The 22,024-nt window shown below is 44.2% G+C and overlaps 2 protein-coding genes across 2 annotated transcripts; one reads left to right on the top strand and one right to left on the bottom strand.

Annotated features, from left to right (window-relative positions):
• The first annotated feature begins 1,732 nt into the window (after nt 1–1,732).
• On the top strand, nt 1,733–17,446 carry spire1a (spire-type actin nucleation factor 1a). Its single transcript, XM_068746892.1, has 18 exons — nt 1,733–2,144; nt 4,571–4,602; nt 7,749–8,018; nt 9,242–9,367; nt 9,867–9,938; nt 10,374–10,538; nt 10,621–10,707; nt 10,876–11,005; nt 12,074–12,121; nt 12,867–13,021; nt 13,208–13,289; nt 13,455–13,601; nt 13,996–14,024; nt 14,937–15,074; nt 15,169–15,239; nt 15,417–15,444; nt 15,531–15,694; nt 15,778–17,446. The coding sequence occupies exons 1-18, from the start codon at nt 1,817–1,819 to the stop codon at nt 16,016–16,018; spliced, it is 2,313 nt and encodes a 770-aa protein (XP_068602993.1). The 5' UTR covers nt 1,733–1,816; the 3' UTR covers nt 16,019–17,446.
• Nucleotides 17,447–17,595: 149 nt separating this feature from the next.
• klhl38a (kelch-like family member 38a) lies at nt 17,596–22,005 on the bottom strand. The gene is made up of 4 exons (XM_068746893.1): nt 21,907–22,005; nt 18,919–20,275; nt 18,621–18,726; nt 17,596–18,423 (listed from the first exon to the last, which is right to left on the bottom strand). The coding sequence occupies exons 2-4, from the start codon at nt 20,272–20,274 to the stop codon at nt 18,134–18,136; spliced, it is 1,752 nt and encodes a 583-aa protein (XP_068602994.1). The 5' UTR covers nt 20,275; nt 21,907–22,005; the 3' UTR covers nt 17,596–18,133.
• Between the last annotated feature and the right edge of the window lie 19 nt (nt 22,006–22,024).

A 22,024-nucleotide genomic window follows, 5' to 3' on the forward strand; every position in this document is an offset into this window, starting at 1 on the left:
TGTGCAACTATATATATTCTGTTTCATTTGGGAATGGAGTGGGAACGAATGATCATACTGTTTAACCTCAGTCAATGCTGTCATTGATTTTAATTTAAGAAGACCCTGAAGTGCTGTTTATCAATTGAAACTTTTGAAGGTTTTGAAGCTTGATGGCTGAAGACTGTCTTTTCCAGCTTTTGCAAGAAAAAGAAACAAACACCCGCATGTGCCTACGATTCTTCTCGATCCGTTCTGCTCCTGTTTCTTTTTTTGTTTTTGTTTAAACTTTGTTTAGCATTACGGGTTCTAGTTCCTTACCTGTGTTGCCCTGTTTTTTTTATATTTTATGTGATGTTGTTATGATGTGTCATTTGTGTGGATTATTATCTGCATGCATGAATCAAGCTCAATTTAATAAGATAATTGTAATAAAACTTTAGGAGAAGGAATACAATTAAAAAATATATACTTATTTGCTCTGTATGGAAATATAACAACTCTATTTAAAAAGTGCAGGAATGGAACAGGAATTGAATATGTGTGACCAGCAGATGGCGCTACTGCCCAGTAAATTGAGGATGTTCGCGTCAGCTTTTCTTGAAAGCGATAAAACTTATAGTCGGAGCTAACATTCTACACGTTTGTGATTTTGAATGCTTGTTGTTGGATATCATTACGACACAGGATCTGCCACGTTTTTCTTGTTTGCACTTAAAATGTCAAATTCTTGATGTGTTCATTTCTTATTAACAACAATTAAACAGTCGGCATTACAAAATACACATTTTACGGTTTATATGAATGTTGTTAATCTTGTGACTTTCCTATAAAACAAAATACATTAATTATGTATTGTTTTTATTGGACGTTGGTTAAAACAAATGAACGAATTGTGTAATCAGGTTTTTCATTTTTAATTATAGGCAATTTTTCCAGCTAAATAAATTATATAACTTTATGATAATTTTATTTAAATTGTTGCATTTTAAATACTTAGAATTCCTTGTTATGGAAACAAGCTATTTGCTTATAAGTTCTGATTGATAATGTACCGGTAACTAGTTATGAGCTAGTATAAAGTAGCAATAATAGTATAATTATAAAATGACAACTCTGATGACAAATCACAGAGCAGCACAAGAAGAAAAATAAAGATGTTTTTATTCAACAAAGAATAAATAAAGAAAAATAACTATATGTAACTTAAAGCTTTATGAGAATAAATACTTTCCACCTGCCAAGATGTTCAAACAGACTCTGTAATACTGTAATAAAATCTGTAATAAAATCTGTAATACTGTATATATTTAGAATGCATTTAAAAACAAAAACACAAAGATGGAGTGAGCCAACAATACCTTTAATATCCAGCGTCCAAAACAAGTGAGCATTTTGCATGCAGCTGGGTAAGACAAAGAAAATTAAAAAGCAAAATATAAAGTGGGCAAAAGAAATAATAATAGCCACCAGGGGGCAGTGTCTGATCTACCGGAAAATCAATGGAGATTTGAATTTTTAAACGGAAGTTTTCATTACAGAAATGCATCATTTATATTCAGACGTAAATTTATATGTCTTAAATTTAAATTTCTTAAAGGTAAAGTCCCTGTGCCGTGCGCAGGTTTCAGTTTCGTGACGACGTATCAGTTAAACCGGCGGGCTCTGAGACCTCGCGGAACGCGGGGAGACGTTCGCTCAGCCGGTGGAGCTGCGCGTCCTCAAAATCAAACATTAGATTGAGAGTCTGACGTCTGTCTGAAACACGAACAGTCCGAAAGACCGCGCCTCTCTTGTTCTTTCTCTCCGTATCCGACGCGTTTATCATGCGGTGAGGATGTCGAAACGACCGGGGACTGAGGACGGGACTTCGCCGACCATTCTCCGGGATCTGAACGCCGGGGACGCGAACATGGACTCCGCGGACGGAGCCGTCGAGGTCTCCTTGGAAGAAATCCTGAGTCTGTACAACCAGCCGATAAACGAGGAGCAGGCGTGGGCGGTGTGCTACCAGTGCTGCCGGGCTTTAGCGCAGGGACACCGGAGGAGAAGCTCCAAGTCTGCCGGCGCGTCTGCATCCGAATGCCAGCGGAGGGTCGAGGGACCCGGGGACGTGATGATGTGGAGGGACGGGACTGTCAGGCTGCACCTGGAGGGCAACGCAGGTAACAAAAACGAGCCTCACCCTCAAACGTGTTTTTTTTTTTTTTAAAGCAGAGGCCATGTTGCTGTCTGCCTCCAGCAGTGCGGTGATCAATAAATACATCAATGACAGATGAAGATGCGTTATCGAGTTATGAAGGGATTTTTTTTTTTTTTTTTTTACAGTGTTTTTCATTCTAAATGTGGTGGATGTGGTCGCTTGGTGTGCGAGCAGGGCCGGTCCTAAACGGTCCTGCAGCGGGCAGTTTAGCCACGGTAAACAATGAACCACGTGATGCGTTCAAACTGCAGAGAGAAAAAATTTGATTCAGAATTTACTGCTGGAGAAAGAAAGGGCGAGACGCAAATGAGTCACTGCTAACAGGCCCCATTTTGTCCCCATTTTAAGCTGCGCTGAAGGCACTCATTATTATATTAATATATAATTTACATTTACCCCGTTAAATGGCTCCTCCTCAGTGTGAACACGTTTTAATGCTCTGTGATGATGGCTGGTTGTTTTTTCACTGTTTGGGTTTTACGTCATATCACGACATCGTTTTCACATCGAAGCAGCTTCACCTGTAAAACTGGTTTTCATGGCTCGCGTCAAGGAAAAGGAAATTCATTGACTATTTATTAATTGAAGTTGACTTCTATCATTCAATTCGGAATACAAACACCGTCACGTCACACAAAAGTCAAATATGTCGCGGAACAACTTTTCTGTCCCGTCGCAGCAACCTTTAGTGACACACATCATTATTTAGGTTTTTTTTGTTGCAGATGTGACTTTGACTTGCAGCCCTCGTTCAATTTCAACTGTCAAATTCTCAAGTGTGAGAATGATTAATGCTATTCCGGTTTCCTTGGAAACGTATGTTTTTTTTTCTCATCTGCTAATTCAAAACAATCAACTAAAGGGGAAAAGCTGGATCTCAGGTTTGAACTCTGGAACCTGAAGGGTTTCTCAGTGGCTCTGTTAATCTATTTAAAAATCCAAACATCCTCAATTCAAAAGGTCTTCCTGCAAGAACTTCGTGTTTTAGTACACTGGTCCAGGTTAGTAGGAATATGTACAAAGCGTCTCAAGACTCTATTAACCCACTTTAACGTAATATCATAAATATGCGTGGGATAACGCTGGACGTGGGAGGAGGTGCGGCTGCCAGAACGCCCCCAGGCACCGCCGTAGGGTCCGGTCTAGCCACCTTCATCCAGCCCCGCTGCCGAGATTGTTGCCGGCAGAAATAGAACAAACGCGGTGAAAGATGGTATGCACGGAATTCAGACTGCGGAACAGTCGGGAGAGCAGGAGGGGAATGCTGCCGCTCCGGTTGGGTGTCTAAGGTGTTTTTGGACAGCGCTCCTGATTCTCTTTAGTCCTAGGGACGAGAGAGAGTTGTGAGACTCATTAATCAAGGTTGATATCCGGCATTTTGTGGGAAAACTGCTTTGGAACTGATAAGGCCGATAAATCCAATGCAGCACGCGGCATCTTTTAGCGTTTCCTCCACACATTTGATTGGTTTTGTTGTGTAATTGAATAGAACTTTTGTTTTTTCTCCACCAGATTGATTAAAAAGCGTCTCTGGGATTTATTCTGGGGGGGGGACTAATCCTTGCTGCTACGTATCCCTGCCTCTGTGAAACGGTGCTGGTTGGTATTTCTGTGACTAGACGCTTGTCAGGGTGACATCCTGCTCCAAATATGCCCTCAGAGGCTTACTTCGGCCATTAGCGACTAGCGCCCAGGCCAAGACACAAACAGAGGACCTAGTGTTTCTCAGAAGAGTTGCCCCCCCCCCCTGTTGTCAGCTAGTTCTGATCCACGGTGACCTGTGCAGAACTGAGCTACGCTATGAAGCTACCGTTTTTCCATTAAGTGGCAGCCGGATGAAGCTTTTGGTCGGACCAAAGTATCTGATTTTTGTGCAGTGGACTAAATACCACATCCCGGACTGGTGTTAAAGTCTGCTGATATATTACCCTGTTTGTACTTTCACCCCCCCCCCCCGATGCCACGCTTATCGGCACTTGATGCCCCGTTACGGTCGTTGTTTGCAGGCGATTAGTGAACTCTATGAGACTATGTGATTCTAATCTCTTGAATCTATAGAAGCTTGGGCGTGGTGCCGAGTAAACCGTGAGAAAGAGAGATAAGACCATCAGAACTTGTCTTTGACTTTTGTCCTATTAGAGAGAGAGAATTCGAGAATGTGAATGGGGAAATGGTCGGATGAATGAAGCCGTGTTTGGAGCTGTCGGGTGTTCATTCAGTCAGTTCTTGATTCTCAGTCTCTTGGCATGAGAACTAAATACTTAATGTTCTGCGACGTGCTCGTGTTTTCTCTGGTAGTTTACTGTCAAGATGTCTTGCAGGACTGAAAACCTAATTTGCACAAAGCCCAGTGTTGTGATTAAGTCGTTCTCTGCTGTGTCTTTACAGATAAATACGGTCCAGCCCCCACGTCACTAGAGGTGAGTTTCACTTTTTCTTTTTTTTAACATTTGCACTTTCTTTTTTTTTGGTTATGAAAAGAAGGACGTTTTCCTAAGATATATATATATAATTTTTTTTTGCAGCATCCGCTTGATAAAGGTAGAATAATTAAAATACAGCAGCTGGCCGTGCAGACGAACCAGGCATGAGATCATTGCACTTCCTCACCCTGCAGATTGCGCCCTGACCTGTGATGGACTGACATGAATGCCTTCTGTATAAAAGACATCCTTTTCTTACTGTGCAGTTATTGTGTTTCGCTGCACGCTAATGCAGCTAGTTCTAAGAGGACTATTTTGGTCGTCGCTTTTTATTCAAACGTTTATTAAGAACTCAAACATCACTGCCAAAACCACGCGAGGAGGACACAGGGGGGGGGGGGGGGGGCAGTTTCTGTTTCTGTATTTTGCATGGTGAAATAATACGCAGACTAATTAGCGGGCGAGTCCTTTAATTGTCAGCCCTGAGCGGTGTGGTCGACCGCCGTGTTTGTCTTGTCCTCCGTGTGATTGCAGGCGTGCATGTCGTCTGTTTTTTCTGTGGCTTAGGGACGGCCTTCCTCTGGATCAGCTGACGGCCCGTCAAAATGCTGATGAAATATCATGGTAAACAGTGGGCCGGTGAAGCCTAAAGCTAAATCTATGCTAATCCCATGCTAAACAGGGTGTGTTTGCCTTGTCGGCTGTTTAGCAACATCTTGCCCAGATATCGACCCACAGTATCGACCACAGGCCTAAACTTTGAGGCAACGCCTTGCTTTAAATACTATTTATTATTTATTTTGTCTTGTTATGTCGTACATTAATTTCTTGTCACTTCTGTTAGCTCATGGTGTAGCCGGTGGCTAGTTTAATCCAGATTTTTATTCATCAGAATGCTAACATGCTAAATGGAATTTTAAGAGAAGTAAAAATTGCAGTGTTGTAAATGTCTCAGTATACTAAGTTTAGCGTTTTTGCACAAGGCGTCAGCTTTCATGCTTTTGTGCTGGTTTTTGATCTCGAGGGCCATTTTTCCAGCCTGACTTCACATTCAAATGCAAACTCGACGGTTTTGGACCAGGAGATGCACGAGAGCAGCATCGTGTTCTGTACCGCTACTATCTTGCAGTAGATGTGCTGCAGAGGAGACCGGAGGAGGCCGAGCATCTCCTCCCTGTCAGTGGGAGACCTCCAGGTTTTCAGCTCTGGTTATGTAACGGTGTTGTGATGACTCAGCAAATACCGAACGCCGCCAAACTGACTGCTGACGGTGCTGTTTTGGGCCGGGCTTGCAAAGACAACGCTTAGCCCAAATATTCTAATTTGCAAAGTCCTTTCAGACAAATTTTAATATTACATTTAAAATAATATTAAAATACGTGCATATTGAACCGTTTTATCAAGTGACATTTCTGCGCAGACATTTGCTGCTGCGTTGATGCGCATCAGAATGTTGGAGCTCATCCAGCTACATTTGATACAGGCAAATGAATTCATGTCATATTGGTGACACGTACGGGTCGATAATTAGTTGACTGGAAATGAAGGAGTTGTTTATTCTGTATGAACCAATCCGAGTTGCTGTTTAATTTTTTTGGGACCTGGTCGTGGCGTAAAGTTCTTCTCAATCCCATATGAAACGCTTGAGTTCCTTGATAATGATGAATATATTTATTAGATAGAATGTTAGAGTACAAGTACAGTCACACAGTAGCATGTATTACAGTACAAATAACGTCAAACATCCTGTCTAAGAGGAGCATTTCAAAAAAGCCCTTGCGGGCTTGTTTCCGTTGAAAGTCCTTCGTACATAAATCATCCACAATTAACAATACAAATAAAAATAAAACCAATATTAAATTACACAATTGATGCAATTGGAGACAAAGGTTTATTCAACAATAAGAATGCACTTTGCATTTGTCCCCCGATTCTCAGGATGACGCTGCTGTCACAGGTCTTAATGGGACACTGAGATTCTTGAGTATGAAACGACGTATTGTTGGAAAGCGTAAGCTGAAACGATGCCATGCAAGAGCCCGGTAGAACTATTTATTTGTGCTGTGGGAGAAAAGTTGCTTCTGTGGGAGGACGCGGGCATTTTGGACGGATTTTAATGGAACACATTAGTTTATTATTACACTAATTGTATGTCATTACACGCCACTAAAATGCACTAAAATGAGATTTCAGTCTTATCCCACTGACACGTGACTCATTCTGTTGAATTTCATAAGAAGCGCTGCATGTTTTAGTGAATGATATTTAACAATGAGCCTTTCTGTGGCTACTGAGATTATTATGAATTGAGATTATACATGAAAACAAGAAGCCATGTGGCTCGGCGTCTGTGCTGTCGGTCACTCCATCATCCCTACAGATGGATTATAAGGTTACGTAATAAAACACTCAAGGAATAGAGCGTTTATTTCAACCACGGGACGGGATTACCAGCAGCGCAAAGAGATGGCGGATAAATCAGCAAACTGTTATTTATTTTTATAATGGCATCGATCTCTGGCATTTTCTTTCATCGTATAAAAGGGCAATATGGATCTGAATTAAATGGACACTATTGAGAAATTAAATGAAGCCAATCAAAAAGGCACATCTTTTCTGTTTTTGTAAAATATGTAAGCATTTGAAAAACCATCTGAATAAAGCATCGTCACTAAAGTAGAAACTTGATCCCATGAAAAGATGCCTAAATATATATATTTAGATGCAATCAATTGAAGTGTCAGTAATGATTTTTCGCCTCCGTTGCAGAAGCAAATGAGCCCAGACACGCACGCTCAGGAGGTTTGGTTTTCTGCGGCGCTCCTTCACCCTCATTTCATTTGGACACCACCCATTTTTAACAAAGCTGCGTCATTCCTTTCTGAGATGCGAGCACACGCTGCAATACTGACTCACAGTATCAAGTATGACGAAGAAGAAGAAAATGATTTGCCTAAACTAGGAACCTAAAAATTCCAACGAGAGGCGCCTTTGGCCTCATTTCACATCGATTAATTAATGTCGTCAGTACCTATGAATTCACAATTGGACCATATTTGCCAAGTTTACACCAAAACAAACAGCGAGGTAGAATCAAATACGAACGCTTGTTGGCATGACAACCTGCGTCCTTTGTCTCCCAGGTCATCGACTCGCTGGGGGTCATGATCTACAAAGCCCTGGACTTCGGCCTCAAGGAAAACGAGGAGCGGGAACTCAGCCCGCCGCTCGAACGCCTGATCGACATGATGACCAACATTGAAGAAACGGAGAGCGACCCCTGTCCCGACGAAGGCTACGAAGCCACCGAGGAGGAGGAGGATGAATGTGAGGAAGAGGAAGAGGAAGAACAGCCTGTCATCCCCACCACCAACGCAGTCGGCTGCATTCGTGGCTACAAAGATATCATCACGGTGGGTTGTTGGGGGGGGGGGGGGGTTATGGACTAAAGGAGAGTCCTGTAGTAACCATAGCAACAATCTACGACAATGCTTCTTCTTGTTAAAATGTGCAGATTCATATTTGACTTTCAAACATTTTCTCTTCATCCTTAACTACAACTTTATCGCTCCAGCTCTGAACAGACCCCCCCCCCCCCCCCCCCCGCTGGGGTCCGTCATGCTGTAAATTCCCAAAGCGCAGGGAACAGGCTCAGAGACTTCGACAGCGCGGCCCCTTCTTAGAATGAACTTGCTCATTCCTGGCTGGCCTACGGAGCTTCCTTTGGGCGCCCGTTCGCCCAGCAGGGCGAGACGAGACGTTCACCAAACACGACTCGCTCTTCAATCGGTTTCCTCGTTGCTCGCGTGAAATGGAGGGAAGTTAAAAGTCTGGAGATTCGATCATCTAGCTGTGACGTTTGTTTTTGGTGATATCCATCTTTGTTTTAGTGGAACATTCTGACGCAGCTTTATTTTAAGGATGCTGATCAGGCGTCTTTTAACGTTTCTGCTTCAGAGATTCCCTCGGCCGACCAAACTGAACTGAGAACACGCCAGCGTTCTGGTTTCTTCCTCGTGTGACCGGAGGGATAAATTTGACGGCTAATCCGTAACTCTGGCAATTCAGCCTTTGACTTTGCTCCAAATGATTTAAAGGTCCGGCTTTTAAACGTTGCTCTGACTGGACAAACCGGTTCGTGCATAGTTCTGGTTTGCACGTTGTCTCTGTGAATGGTTGTGTCAGCTCTTATGCCATTAGTTTGATCGGTAGACATTTTGAGGGAGGGAAAAGTCTCTATTGGGATGGATTGTTAATTTCTTTTTTTTTTTTTGCGCAGACATCGGGATAAAAGTTTATTCAAACATAAACACCGAAGCTGATGACATTTCTCAGCACATTAGCATGCGTTTGAGCAGCTAGCGGGGCTGTAGACGTCGTTACGGAGCGAGTTCTTTCTTTCTTCTAACTCAATATTTTCAGCAGTTGAGTTAAAAAATGAAATTAATTGGACTACAAATATTTTGGCGTGCAAGACAACATTTGACGTGCTCGTCATGCTAGCAAACATCCTAGCATTCTTCTTAGCATTTAGCTACAAGTGCGTAAATCGATTCTATTGTTGTTCTTTTTTGTCGACTCTGTGATTCCTTCACGTGCGCCCTTCTTTGAATCTTCCTCTTCTCCTTCCTCTTAGCTCTGCTCTTCCCACCTGCCCAGCCCTTCGGACGCCCCCAACCATTACCAGGCTGTGTGCCGCGCCCTCTACGCCGAGGCCAGAGAACTGCACACCTTTCTGGACAAAATCAAGAGTGCCAAGGAGGTGAGAGAGAGAGAGAGCGTCATGCATGCAGTCTTATGTAATATATAGTCATAGAATTACATCTAACCGTGTCACTAGGATTTAAGCAGCTTAAAGGGGGACCCGCCAGCCTACGGGGGGCGCTTTGCGCGTCCTAGTTACACACATATGTTACCGGGTAATTACTAATGAGCAACCGTCCATAGTATCACGCAGGCTTGCAGATTACGAGGCCCACTCGGTGGGTGTTTCTCACAGTTTTTGTTTTCCTCTCCGCTCCATCTGTGTCCATCGCCTCCGAGGATTTCCCAAGTGTTTCTTGCCAGTCTAGAAATAAACTCTTTCTTGTGAAATGTGCGAGCGTTTCCGTGCTGCCATGGTTAAAAGAAGTGTTTTAAATGAATTTAAAATGAATTTAAAAGACTGCGATGAATGCAATGGTAAAACCTCCTGAATGCCGCGATGGAGGACATTTCTTGAATTACGTTCCTCCTTTTTCCTGTGTCCCTGTCTTGTATAGAACCTTCAAAGGATGGAAAGTGAGACTCGGGAACCTGCGAAAGACCTCGACGAGCTGCAAAATTCAGACTGGGTAAGAAGAAGACATCCTTGTTACAGCACTACCTTCCGTAGCCTGCCTGAACCAGGATGAAGGAGAAACGTTATTATGATTCCCCACGGGGAATCATAATGTCCAGCCAGTAGAACATAAAATATCATAAAAGCGACAACAGTGACAAATGTAATAATCAGGCAAAAGCTAAAAGGTATTGAATAAAAATGATCTTGTAACGGTAAATAAATGGGTACAAAAATTTATATCATGAATAAACAATCTATGAATATATTCTTAAAAGGTTAAAACAATCACACATCAATCAATGAGTTGTTTGAATCAAGCGGTTCTGATTGGACCTTATAGCCTGATATTCAGCCAACACATTTCACAATGCCTTGTAAATCAGTCTTTTAAAAACAACGCTATGCTCCATTTAGTTTTTTTTGTGTGTGTGTGTGTGCACGTCAGGCACGGTTCTGGGTGCAGGTAATGGGAGATTTACGGGACGGTGTTAAGTTGAAGAAAGTTCAGGAGCGCCAGTACAACCCACTGGCCATCGAATACCAGCTCACTCCGTACGAAATGCTGATGGACGACATCCGCTCCAAACGCTACAAGCTGCGGAAAGTCATGGTAAGGCCACAGGTCGGAAGCGACGCGTCTTTATTGTCACCGGGGCATTTTTCTTTTTTAAAGATTTACAATGTAATTCCAGGTGAATGGAGACGTTCCTCCGAGGTTGAAGAAGAACGCGCATGAGATCATTCTAGAATTCATCAGATCCCGGCCGCCTCTCAACCCCGTGAGTCACACACGACGCACCGCCGCGTGGCGATAAACTAAGTAGATAAAAAAAAAAAAAAGACTTTGATGACTTCGTGCAATTTCACAAGACGCGGTGGGTTACGCAAGGGGAGTGTCTCACCTTTGGATTCCGTGACGATAACCCGTCCGGCGCTGCCGTGTCCAGGTCTCGGCGCGTAAGCTGAAGCCCCACCCGGCTCGCCCTCCGAGCCTCCACGAGCGACTGCTGGAGGACATCAAAGCCGAGAGGAAGCTCAGGCCGGTCTCGCCAGATGTGATCCGCAGGAGCCGCTTGGGTAAGATGCGTGAAACTCGGCCGACTCTTTTTTTTTTTTTTTTTTCTGGACAGAATTCACGCCGTAGCTGTAGATATTTTTTGCTCAAACTGCACCTGAGGAACCTTCGACTTGCACGGCTGCTCTGAAAGATCCCGACCTTTCACTCGCAGAGCTTAAATAAGGATCCGCTTGGCTGCAGCTGTGATCTTAGACTGTTTGCTCGACCCAAACTTCTCAGGGCCGACTGACAAATGCTTTGGTTTGAACTTAAAAGACATGTTGGCGCACTTTTGTTGTCTTCCTGCTGCCCATTGTTGTTGCTGGGTTCGATAGTGTGGGGGGGGGGGGGGGGGGGGGTAATCCTTCTCATCATGCAGCCGTCCAATTAAGATGTCTCTTTCCTTGCTTCTCGCCCTCTGACCCCGGGGTCTAACTGTCAGTCATGCGGCCTCTGAGCATGTCTTTCAGTTTTGACTCATCAGGTAAAGTTTGACGCCACTTGTTGTTTTTTTTCCTTTTTGTCGTACACCTTTTTCATTCCAGGACCTTCTCGAGTTTTCTCCCGCCCTCTTTGTGTTTCGTGTTACGCTGCTGTCGCTTCCTTGGCTGTTGTGTTGCGCACACACACACACACCTGCTGTGTGTAACCAGATCTTAGTCTAAAAACACTTCAGTACAGCCACAATTGAGAATATTGGCTTGAATCGGTATATTCATTCAACCAGAGCCTGCATGGCGAGATTACAGATCATCACCTTGCCTCTGCCGCCAGTCTGTCCTGCTTTTCTTTTTGTCTTTAATCTGCTTTTCGTGTTGAATATGAAACATTATGAAACGCTAGAAGCAGCAGCCTCCCTCAGACAGAGACTTGAATGGCTGTAATCCAGGGATCACCGTTTTAGCTCTGTGGCGACACTCTTTGTTTTTACGCCTCCCCTCGCTTCCGCCTTCCTTCGTCGATGTATGACATGAACCCACCGCATCCCCGTGATTCACACCTGCTCTTGTTGCTTCTAGCGGTGAAAGAGATCCAAAATATTTCTGTGTTTGTTTCGTGTCGTGACTGACGGTTGTTTTCCTTTACAGGAGCAGGGAAAAGCATCAGCACACCTCAGGACTTGTACCGCAGCTCAGGTAAAACCGTCACAGAGGGATGTCTGTTGCCTCTAAATCTGAAGGTCGTATGAAATGTGAATGAAATCTGTAGTTTTGGCTTTTTTCCCCCCACAAATATATTTAAGGATTTTAAGACCAGGGTCATTCCTTTAGATAAATTGGAGGCGGGATCTGTAATATCCACATATGGCTGCTGTTCGCAAGGTAACATAAGGTGTTGGGAATCTTACCAGGAACAGATGATAACATTTTGGTGATGATCCAGAAAAGATCCCGGATTCTGGATCACTTTGAAACCTTCGTTAACATTGCAGTAAATGGCGCTTCAGCATTTGTTCCTCAATATCTCGGTTGATTATTGACCGATGTTTATGGAATTTGACACCGTCGCAATTCCACATCGGAGCAGGTCAAAGGATTTGTCACCTCCGTCAAGGAGGTTCTGTTTTTGTAGCTGTTTGTGTGTCTTCTGGATCCAGAATGAGGTCAGGAAAAAAAAAAATTACATTGAAAACTCCATTTATGGATTCAAAAATCGGTTAATTCACTTTTACGTTTCATGGTTGGTGTATGAAGACACCAAGAACAATCTAGAACCTTTTGGTGATGATCCAATTAGGTATAGATCCAATTAGGAGGGGAATGAGCTGTGTGGCGGAGGTCTGCGCTCTCTGAGTGCTTTCGTAGTTTAACATGGTGGTATTATACATTAAAGCCGATGAGAATTTATAGCTTGTGAAACGGCGTCATTCATCTCCGTTAGACACTCCTGATGCCAGAAGGAAGTTGGCGGTCAGCACCCAGTCCCTGGCCAGCGGCGCCACCGGACCCGGTCGGGGCGGAGCGCCGCCCCTCAGCCAGAGGAAGAGGCTCCTCAGAGCGCCGACGCTCGCCGAGCTGGACAGCTCTGAATCCGACGTAGGGTTACCCGCCTCTTTAGTGGCTGCGTTAAAAATGACCTGTGGTCCGATTTCCACTTTCTGCACACTTGAGCTCAATCAGTTCTGTTATTTCTAAAGACATGAATCAGTTTCACACTTTTGGGCATGTAAATGCGAACTTGGAGCGCATGAATCGTCTTTAATCGCTGAAATCAAAAAACAGGAGGAGACATCACGCAGCAGCTCGAGCAAATCCACGTCTTTGACCGAGGACACGTCTCCCGGGCCCGTCGTAGGAAGGAAGGGTAAGGGTCCGCCTGGAAGCGGGTTGCTGTGTGTTATTTTCTGCTCCATGAATTTATCTATGAAGGCAATCCCATAGGAGTTCCGGTGCCACGTCTTTATGATGCCCCTCTCATTAGCTGCCTGTTTATATGATGCTCTTCTGTTTGTTTGTTTTCTATCTCCAGGTCCTCCAAAGTTCCTGCCTGTGTCTGCCACCCCAAAGTCAGAACGGTGTCACTCCACACGGAGGAGGCACTCTATCGAGAAGGAGGCCCCCACCAGCGTCCGCCCCGCCGCGCTTCCTTCAAAACAAACCTCCAAGTCTTTGGTACGTCGACCGTTAAAGTTCCTACCGAGTTTAACGAAACGGTTGAAAACAGACATCAAAGCTTCTATTTATTCATGATAAATAATTACATGAAATATAGAGTATGAGTATTTATGACCCCCCCCCCCCCCATCTACATCTACTCTAAGTGGTGACGCAGAAGTTGTCCAATCAGAACAGACGTTACACTGTGGATTAAATCTGCCTCCAGCACCGGGCACACAATACTGGACCTGTTGACTTCACCCCCCCCCCCCCACCCCCCCTCGTGACTGGCCTGTTAGTCACACTCACTGGTTCTCCGAGTGACCGTACTGGTTGCGCAGTCCCAGCGAGGTCGATTGGAGTGATTGGAACCACAGGACACGCGTCTGCCGTATGAAGGGGGGGGGGTTCAGATGCGATTAGTTCACCCTCGCCACACGCAGCTGAAGTATTCTAAGACGTGTGGCACAAAACCGGAATTCAAATCAAATCAAATCCAGAATCTTTAAACGCTCCGTGGGACGTGCATTACTTTCAGATATTCTTGTACTCCTGTTTTAAAGAACCAGGCTGCGACTCAGAGATTACTCGTGTTGAAACGTGCAGCTACCAGGGTTTGAGTTTTTCTTGGGAATTGAACACGCCAAGATCCTGATGTAGTATTTCATTCAAATGTTTGAACTGCGCAGCTGTCTCATCCCGACGGCCCCCCCAGTCATTTCTTACTTTATCCAATTCCTTGCAGCTGATGACGGACCGCAGCACCAAGGTAAAACCCGGTCAAGCCCATGTCTATCCATCACCATCTTCATTTTAACGCATGTTAGCCTTTTTTAAATTGTCTTTATTTTTTTGCATGAAGAATAGGAAACAGGACGGATTAGAGAAGAGACAGGAAGGACGCGTGAGATGCGAACCATCAGTCGTATTTCTTCATGCCTCTGATTGAGCGGCTCTGAATGAAATCACGAGATGAGATTCTGCTGAGTCAGATGTTTTTCTGTCATGAGACGTCCGATAACGAAGTTCTGGTCTTGCGAAATTACATTTCATGCAGCAGGAGGGCAAATAAGAATTGGCAGAATGAGCTAACTCTCGGAGAGAGATTGAAAACAAATGTTTATCATTTAAAGAAAAAAAAAAAGTCTCTCTGAAGTTAGGTGTGTAATAATGATTTAAATATCCACCACTCACTATCCTCTAATAGCTTCATGTAGGTTTAGTCATAAATGCGAGGGCACGTTCACCGTCGGCTTATTTCTCGGCGTTCCTCACTCGCGTATTGTTAGTTTCACCATCGGCAGATCACATCTGGGATACGTGACGGTTGTTTCGTTTCCTGCTCTTCCTGCAGGAGGAGTTCCGTTACCCCGTGGAGTGTCTGGCCCTCACGGTGGAGGAGGTGATGCACATCAGGCAGGTTCTTGTCAAGGCCGAGCTGGAGAAGTTCCAGCAGTACAAAGACGTCTACACCGCCCTCAAGAAAGGAAAGGTGCGTGTTTGTTGTGTTTTTAACATCCTTTCCCTTTAGCCATCACTGATTATAACGGATTCCCTGCGACGACTCATCCCGTTGTGTCTTCTAGCTTTGCTTTTCCTGTCGGACCAAGAGGTTCTCTCTTTTCACCTGGGCTTATATTTGTCAGTTCTGCAAAAGGTAAAGTCACTCTTTGTGGAGTTGCTGAATTTAAGGAGAGGTTTTGTGTGTGTGTGTGTGTGTGTGGGGGGGGGGGGTTGCATAAAGCCCTTTATAGCTCTTGGTATAAAAAAAAAATACATTGTATATGTTGTTCTCCTGCATGAATGTTTCACCTTGTCTTCTTATCACTTCCAGGCCCGTGTGTTCCCAGTGCTGTAAAAAGGTAGGGTGCTGTTGACTTACTGACACTTAGGAATATATATAATAATCTGCATACACTAAAGCTCCCATATGTTATTTAATCATCAGATGCGGCTGCCATCTAAGCCCTACTCCACCTTGCCCGTCTATTCCTTGGGCCCCGTTGCCGTGGATAAAGAGGGGGCAAGCGGCGCCCCAGCCTCACTTGACGCAGAAAGGCACCCGTTTGGTCCTGGACATAGCCGACACAGCTCTCGGAGTAGCACGCACAGGTACGTTAAAGCCGAGCGCTTGTTTCTTTTCGGATAACGACGCCTTTTCATTACTTCATTCTTCGTGTTAGAAGCGGCGGCAGCAAAGATCGTCAGTCGCTGGACGAGTTGGATTTTCCCAAGGAGCTTACCGAGGACTGGGTCTCCATGGAGATCTGCGTGGATTGCAGGAAGTTTGTCATAGAGATCATCTCCTCCAGCAGGCGCAACCTGAGCATGGCCAGCAAGCGCGCCCGGCTCAATCGTAAAACGCAGTCCTTCTACATGTCTTCGTCCAACTCGGTCAACTTCAGGCCCTCTGAGCGCACCATCAGCGAGGTGTAGGAAGGGGCGTCTCCTTCTGTTCGCGCCTCCGCTGGAGCCGAGTCATTCAATGGACAAACAAAAAAAAAAAAAAATCCCCTCTTGGTGTTGTTTTGACTGAAACGACGAAGAAAGGTTCTTTGACCTTGCCCTGTCTCAGGAAACGTCGGCATGCTATGATTGGTCACGACTGGTCAGGACTTGAGAGTAGCAGCCAGATAACAAAGGAGAGCCATGTTTCTATACATCAGCGCTAATTCAGGAACCGGTGAGTAGAATGGATCATCTGAAAGCTAATGCTGGGACAAGATAATCGACTGTGGAGCAGGATCACATCTTGCAGCAAGCTCAAAGTTGCGCGAGGACGTCATGCGGTGTAAAAATCCATCCCTAATCTTGGTTCTGAATAAATGCTCCAGTTCCTGTTTACTTCTAGAGCTCAGGAAGAACAATGTTGATTGTCTTTTAACAAAAAATGCACTGTAGATCCCGCTGTCAGGACTGTTGGGATGGTTTCCGGCCCCTCTCCGGCAACAGTAATGCCAAAAGTTGCATCGTTTTCCAGACGGTTTAAATCCATATTCAGCATTCTCTCATTCAGTAGGGGACAACGTGTCGCAGCGCGAGAATATTCTGATCCATTTTCGGGTTTTAGCTGTTCATTTTAATGTATGTACAGATCTGTGCCTGGTGCCAAAACGTCATTTCTTTCTTTGAATGCCTTTGTACTTTTGCACATGCTGTATATATGATGAACTCATTGGGGTAATCCGTGATTTTTTGCCCTTCCATGTTCCCAGCAGGGCAATAGAAGCACACATATGTCTGGTTGTGAATGTGTACATGCTGTATATCTTAACTGTTCCAAATTCAAATGTAATATAAAAAAAGCAAACGAGAAGCATAATTTTATTATATTCAGATTTTCTTTATTTAAAATTCTTCTCTGAAACCTTTTATTAGTGTTATTTTTTTTATTGCCATTGTGATTAGATCTTTATTCTCAGTGTTAATGCCCCTCCAGATCATAAAATGCACTTTTCTTTGACCAATTTCTTTTGTTTTTCTTTTTTTTTAATTAATAAAGATTCATATCTCGTTTTTGAAGTTTTAGGGGGTCAGTAGTTCCAGGTGTTCCTCATGAATGAAAGTCCGTGTGAATGGCTGTTAAGAATGGAATAACGGCTCTAATTAAACAACAAAACATATTTGAATGTAGGTATTTTTTTTTATTTTTTAGCTGTTATTCAACACGCATAATGTAATTTTTTTATTCCCATTCATATTCATGTGTTTCTAAACCAGCCTGTTAAATACTGATGACGCATTTCGGTGGCGGCTGTAAGTCTGACCGGTTCGATTTAAGACATCTGTATGGAACGACTGCATGCTGTACTGTGATCAGTTTGTTTTAATTGGAGATAAATAAATAAAATGATTCGTACATTATCCTTTATCATTTGTTTCACCAAATTATACCAGAGGACAGCAGAGGGGGCACAGGTGCAGTGAAAGAAAACCTTTGAGTTGCACTTAGCACCACACTGTGGTCATGGGGACCCCCAAGTGGTGGAAGGTGTGTATTGCAACCGATAAAGTTAAAGTGATCCCTGACAAATCGGTCTAAAAATTCTCTCTCTCTGAGTGGCACCTCTAAACTAATCCACCAGTGGGGGGTACATTTACAGACTGGCAATAGGCTCCCCTCACATGAGATGACGGGGAACCCCCTCAATGTTACGCAGCTGTTGTGCTTTGAACGGCTGAACAGGTGTAGAAAGTATTTTAAACCTGATGAATGTTTCAGATTTTGGCTTCATGTAGGTTTATACTGTTTGCTTGTAAAATACTATGCTATGCTACTTCTTTATGCATTTAATTGTTAAGGAAGTGAAAAACAGCTGTTCATATGTGAGCAGTTGCATGTTATGAAGGTTTTTTTTTTTTGCCTCCATTCATTCAGATCAAAGTGCTTCAACGCGCTGCTAAACAGGAACACAGGTTAAGCAGCCTGGAGGAATGTGTCTGGTCTTGAAATGGCTTTTCCATTTGTGCAGTTGGATTAGAGGCCATTAAATTATGGCAAAGGACGATAAAGAGCGTCCCGTAAAGCTTTTGGCCAGGTGACCAATCGGGTCACGGGGGATGGGGTCTGTTGGAAACAGAAACGAGTGGCAAGGAGCCATGATCAAACAAATTGTACGGCAAAGAACCTTTCGAGGTCCAAATGTCTGTCTTTGGATCGTAACACTCGAAGCAGTCCGAGTCCTCGATGGCATCGTGGCCGTTGAGGACGCGTCCACCGGTGACATAGAGCTTGTTGTTGATCACTGTAGCGCTGTGATGCATCCGTCGCTCTTTCAGGTTCTCACACTTAATGAATTTGTTGGCCTTGATGTCGTAGGCAATCACTCGCCTGGTGTATCCTGGAAAGAAGATTGTTTTTTGAGCATAAAAGGTGATATTTTATCTTTAACATGGGCACTGTAATTCAATTTCTCTTTCCAATAGGAGCCGATGAGCATGGGGCTCAGAGCACTGAGGGACAGACTAGGAAATTAATGCATTGTTGATTTTAATCTCTTCCTGAGCCAATGTGCTTGGCATGATTCAATGAGCTCACCTCCTACAACGTAGATCTTGTCTTCAATGACAGCTGCAGGGGCACAAACATTTTTCACTGTTCTTGTCTCTAGCCTTGCCCATAAGTTGCGAGAGATGTGATACACCTGTTGACACGAGGCAGAACATGAGCAATCTGTTTACCACAGCATTAAGAGATTGTGGTTTCTGTCCGATTGTGTAATGCCTTGTTTGATTTCTAAATTTCTACCTACAAAAAAAAACTTCCAAGATTCCGTCATAATAGTGTTGAAATGGCATGAAATGAATCTCAATGCTAAAATGAGAGCCTCACCTACCTGAATCAGCCTGACCGGATTTTGCATGGCATCCTCCCCTCCGAAAACATAGATCCTTTGATCACTGGCTGCCACGGCCGGATGCAGCACCGCTGTGGGGATAGGCGCCATGGCCTCCCATTGATTAAACATACTGTTATATCGCTCTATTGACTGGGAGATTTTCTTGTCCACCCCGATACCACCTAACACAAAGATGAAATGCAGATGGGACACACTTTGGTGGGCGTATCGTGGCTCTAGCATGGGCTCAGCAGTTCTCCACTGGTTGGTCTTAAGGGAGAGTGTGTAAACTGTGCTGCTGACAGAACTGTCACCAGGCGCCACGCAAAGGCTGAGCCCTCCAAGCACATAGAGGATGCTATGGATACACACGTACGCGGCTTTGTAGAGGCGCAGCGGGAGCTTCGCCAACCACTGCCAGCGATGAGTCCTTTCATCATATAGCAGAGCTTCTCGTGAGGTCTGTTCGTTGTTTCTGCGTCCTCCGACCACCACCAGTGTTTCTCGGCATGTGTACCGCCGCGGCGTTGTCCAAAGTGGCCTGAGCTCTTGGCAACACTTGGCGCCGACTGTAAGCATAAGACGACGCACCGACTCAATGATCTCCGTGCAGAGGGTGGAGGACTGCACCAATGGGTCGTTGGCAATAAATTGGAAGAGGTAAGTTGGATGGATGTACCGTAGACGGACTTTCTTGAAGAGATCGTGGATGGCACCGCGGCGTGAGAATGGGTCGTGGTGGATCCAAGCCAGGAGGGTCTCAAACACTTGCTCCTCCTCAGCACAGAGTCGGTCATCTTCTAGGTAACTCAGGAGCTCAGGAAGAGATAACTCACAGAAGTCGTCTGTAGCAGCCACATCGGAGAAACACCTCACCGCCATCTCCTTTGCCCGCTCTCTCAAACTGTCACAATGAAGGATCTCAGAGAGTCGCGTCATGCTCAGACAGTTTTCTGGACTCAGCTGCTCCTGTAGGAACCTGGAGCAGGCCTCAAAGAGCCCTCCATATTGAAGCATGGACGCTGCCTGCATGAGCGGGAGCACGATCTCCAACGTGATGGTGATGCAGCCTGTGTAGACATAGTCCATAATACCAGTGAGGACTTCTGGAGAGATTCCCTTCAGATTGACTCGGGTCTGGCTACTTTCTAAAAAGTTGCTGCAGAACATAGCGCGGAAATATGGGCTGCTGGACGCCAGGACGTTCCTATGGCAGGGAATTTCCTGGCGCTCCGTGCAGAGCAGGACGTCCGTAAGGACGCGCTCCTGACGCAGAATGTTGAGTTGGCAGAGAAGGTGGGAGGGAAGTTCTGAATCTTTGAAGGAGAATACTTCTCTTGGTCCACAGGCCATTCTGTGGGAATGGCAAAGAAAGAAGAGAGAGAGACTGTAATCATTGTGCTGTATTTGTATTGATCCTTGGACCAAAGCATGGGCAGCAATGCTAAATGGTAGCATTACGCTGACATCAGAAGCACTTGAGAGGCTGCGTTGTTGAAGTTTACCTGCCGTAGTTCTATCCCTTTTGGCTCCATTTTAGAAAATAGTGTTAAATACTGTTTGACTGAAACAAGAGCACGGGATTCACGCTACAGGCAGGAGACATTTAGCTTAGCCTAGCATGAAGACAGGAAACAAGGGAGACAGAAATACAAATACACACTCGTATTTATACTGCTCACAAGTTAAACATCGTATCTCCTATTTGCTTCATCTAGATTCCTCGAACCGTTTCACACATCTCGTGACTTTGCAGGAGGTTAGCTGCTATATATATACGTACGATGATGCAGGCTTTAACATTAACCCCTGCAGATTGCTCCATTTATGAATCCAGTTTAAAACTCTTCAGCTGTCCTTAATGGTATAATTATTGACTCATCAATTTCTATTTTTATCTTGATGCACGTCTCCCTTGCTTGGAACTCCATCATTGCTAATATTCACGCAGCCGTTTCAACAGACCATCTGCTTTTATTTCTCCATCCTCGCTCTCTCTCTCTGTGTCTCCCTCCTTCTTATACTGTTGCTCTTCACCTCCACCAAGGAGGTGATGATTTCCCCCTAGCAGGATGACTCAAAGAGTTCTAAAGACTTTGATTACATTTGGTGCAGGGGTGGATCTTGGACCAAGGAAGATTTGATTTCAAATTTAAGAATGCAGAAATGGATGCAAGATCAGGTCTCTTGTTCTTGTGCAACAACTATTGTTTGCTTTTGTCATTGCCTGAAATAAATAAATACCTATTGCCAGTGAATGTTGCCTATTGTCATCTCAATTAGTCAATTACCGGTAGTCTTATTATTACAGGGATAATCTCTTTCAGGTGCAATAACAGAAAGGGGAAACTGAGGTGGGGCTTGATGGAGGTTTGATCTCTTTGAGTGTTCTGTTATCTACATGTTATGTCTTTCCTCCACCACGTTCCTCTTCTCTAATAGCCTGTCTGCCGCTGAGAGGATGGTTTGTGACGATCATTTAGAGAACTGGATCCTCACCAGGCTATTAGCAACACTAAGTCTTCTAATTACTCCTGCGACGCCGACTCATTTACTCTCACTGAGAGCGACTCAAGTTTCATAACTCCTGTTATAAAATTGGTAGATAATTAAAAGTTGACTTTATATCATGCTTTGATAACATGATTATCTGGTTACTAACCGGTAATGGTTCTGGACAGATGCAACCAATGGGATTGTCTGTATTTCACTTAAATTCTTAACATTACATCCAAAATGCTAAAGCAGATTTATGAACACATTATCAAGACAAAAATATTACATTAATAATCCATTATAAAAATGTCAGAGATGGATCACATCACCACATGTCTGACTCTCTGAAACCAGGAAGAGAACATTCATTATTGAGAGTGAAGTCACTGTGAAGTAAACGTATATCCCAAAGATTAAAACAACAAAGTAAGAAGTTATAATTCCTTGTAACAGACTGGACATAAGCAATGCCTCAATTTGGATCCTTACCTCTTGTCAGAAAATTATGAAAAATGCCCAATTGGCCTGGTCAGAACAGCCGGTCAGTCCCAGCAAGAGAACCAAAACATTTTCCAAAGTGATAGTGGTCAGTGTGGTCAGAAAGAGA

The sequence above is a fragment of the Brachionichthys hirsutus genome, chromosome 13 (assembly GCF_040956055.1).
Source record: "Brachionichthys hirsutus isolate HB-005 chromosome 13, CSIRO-AGI_Bhir_v1, whole genome shotgun sequence".
Taxonomy (NCBI): domain Eukaryota; kingdom Metazoa; phylum Chordata; class Actinopteri; order Lophiiformes; family Brachionichthyidae; genus Brachionichthys; species Brachionichthys hirsutus.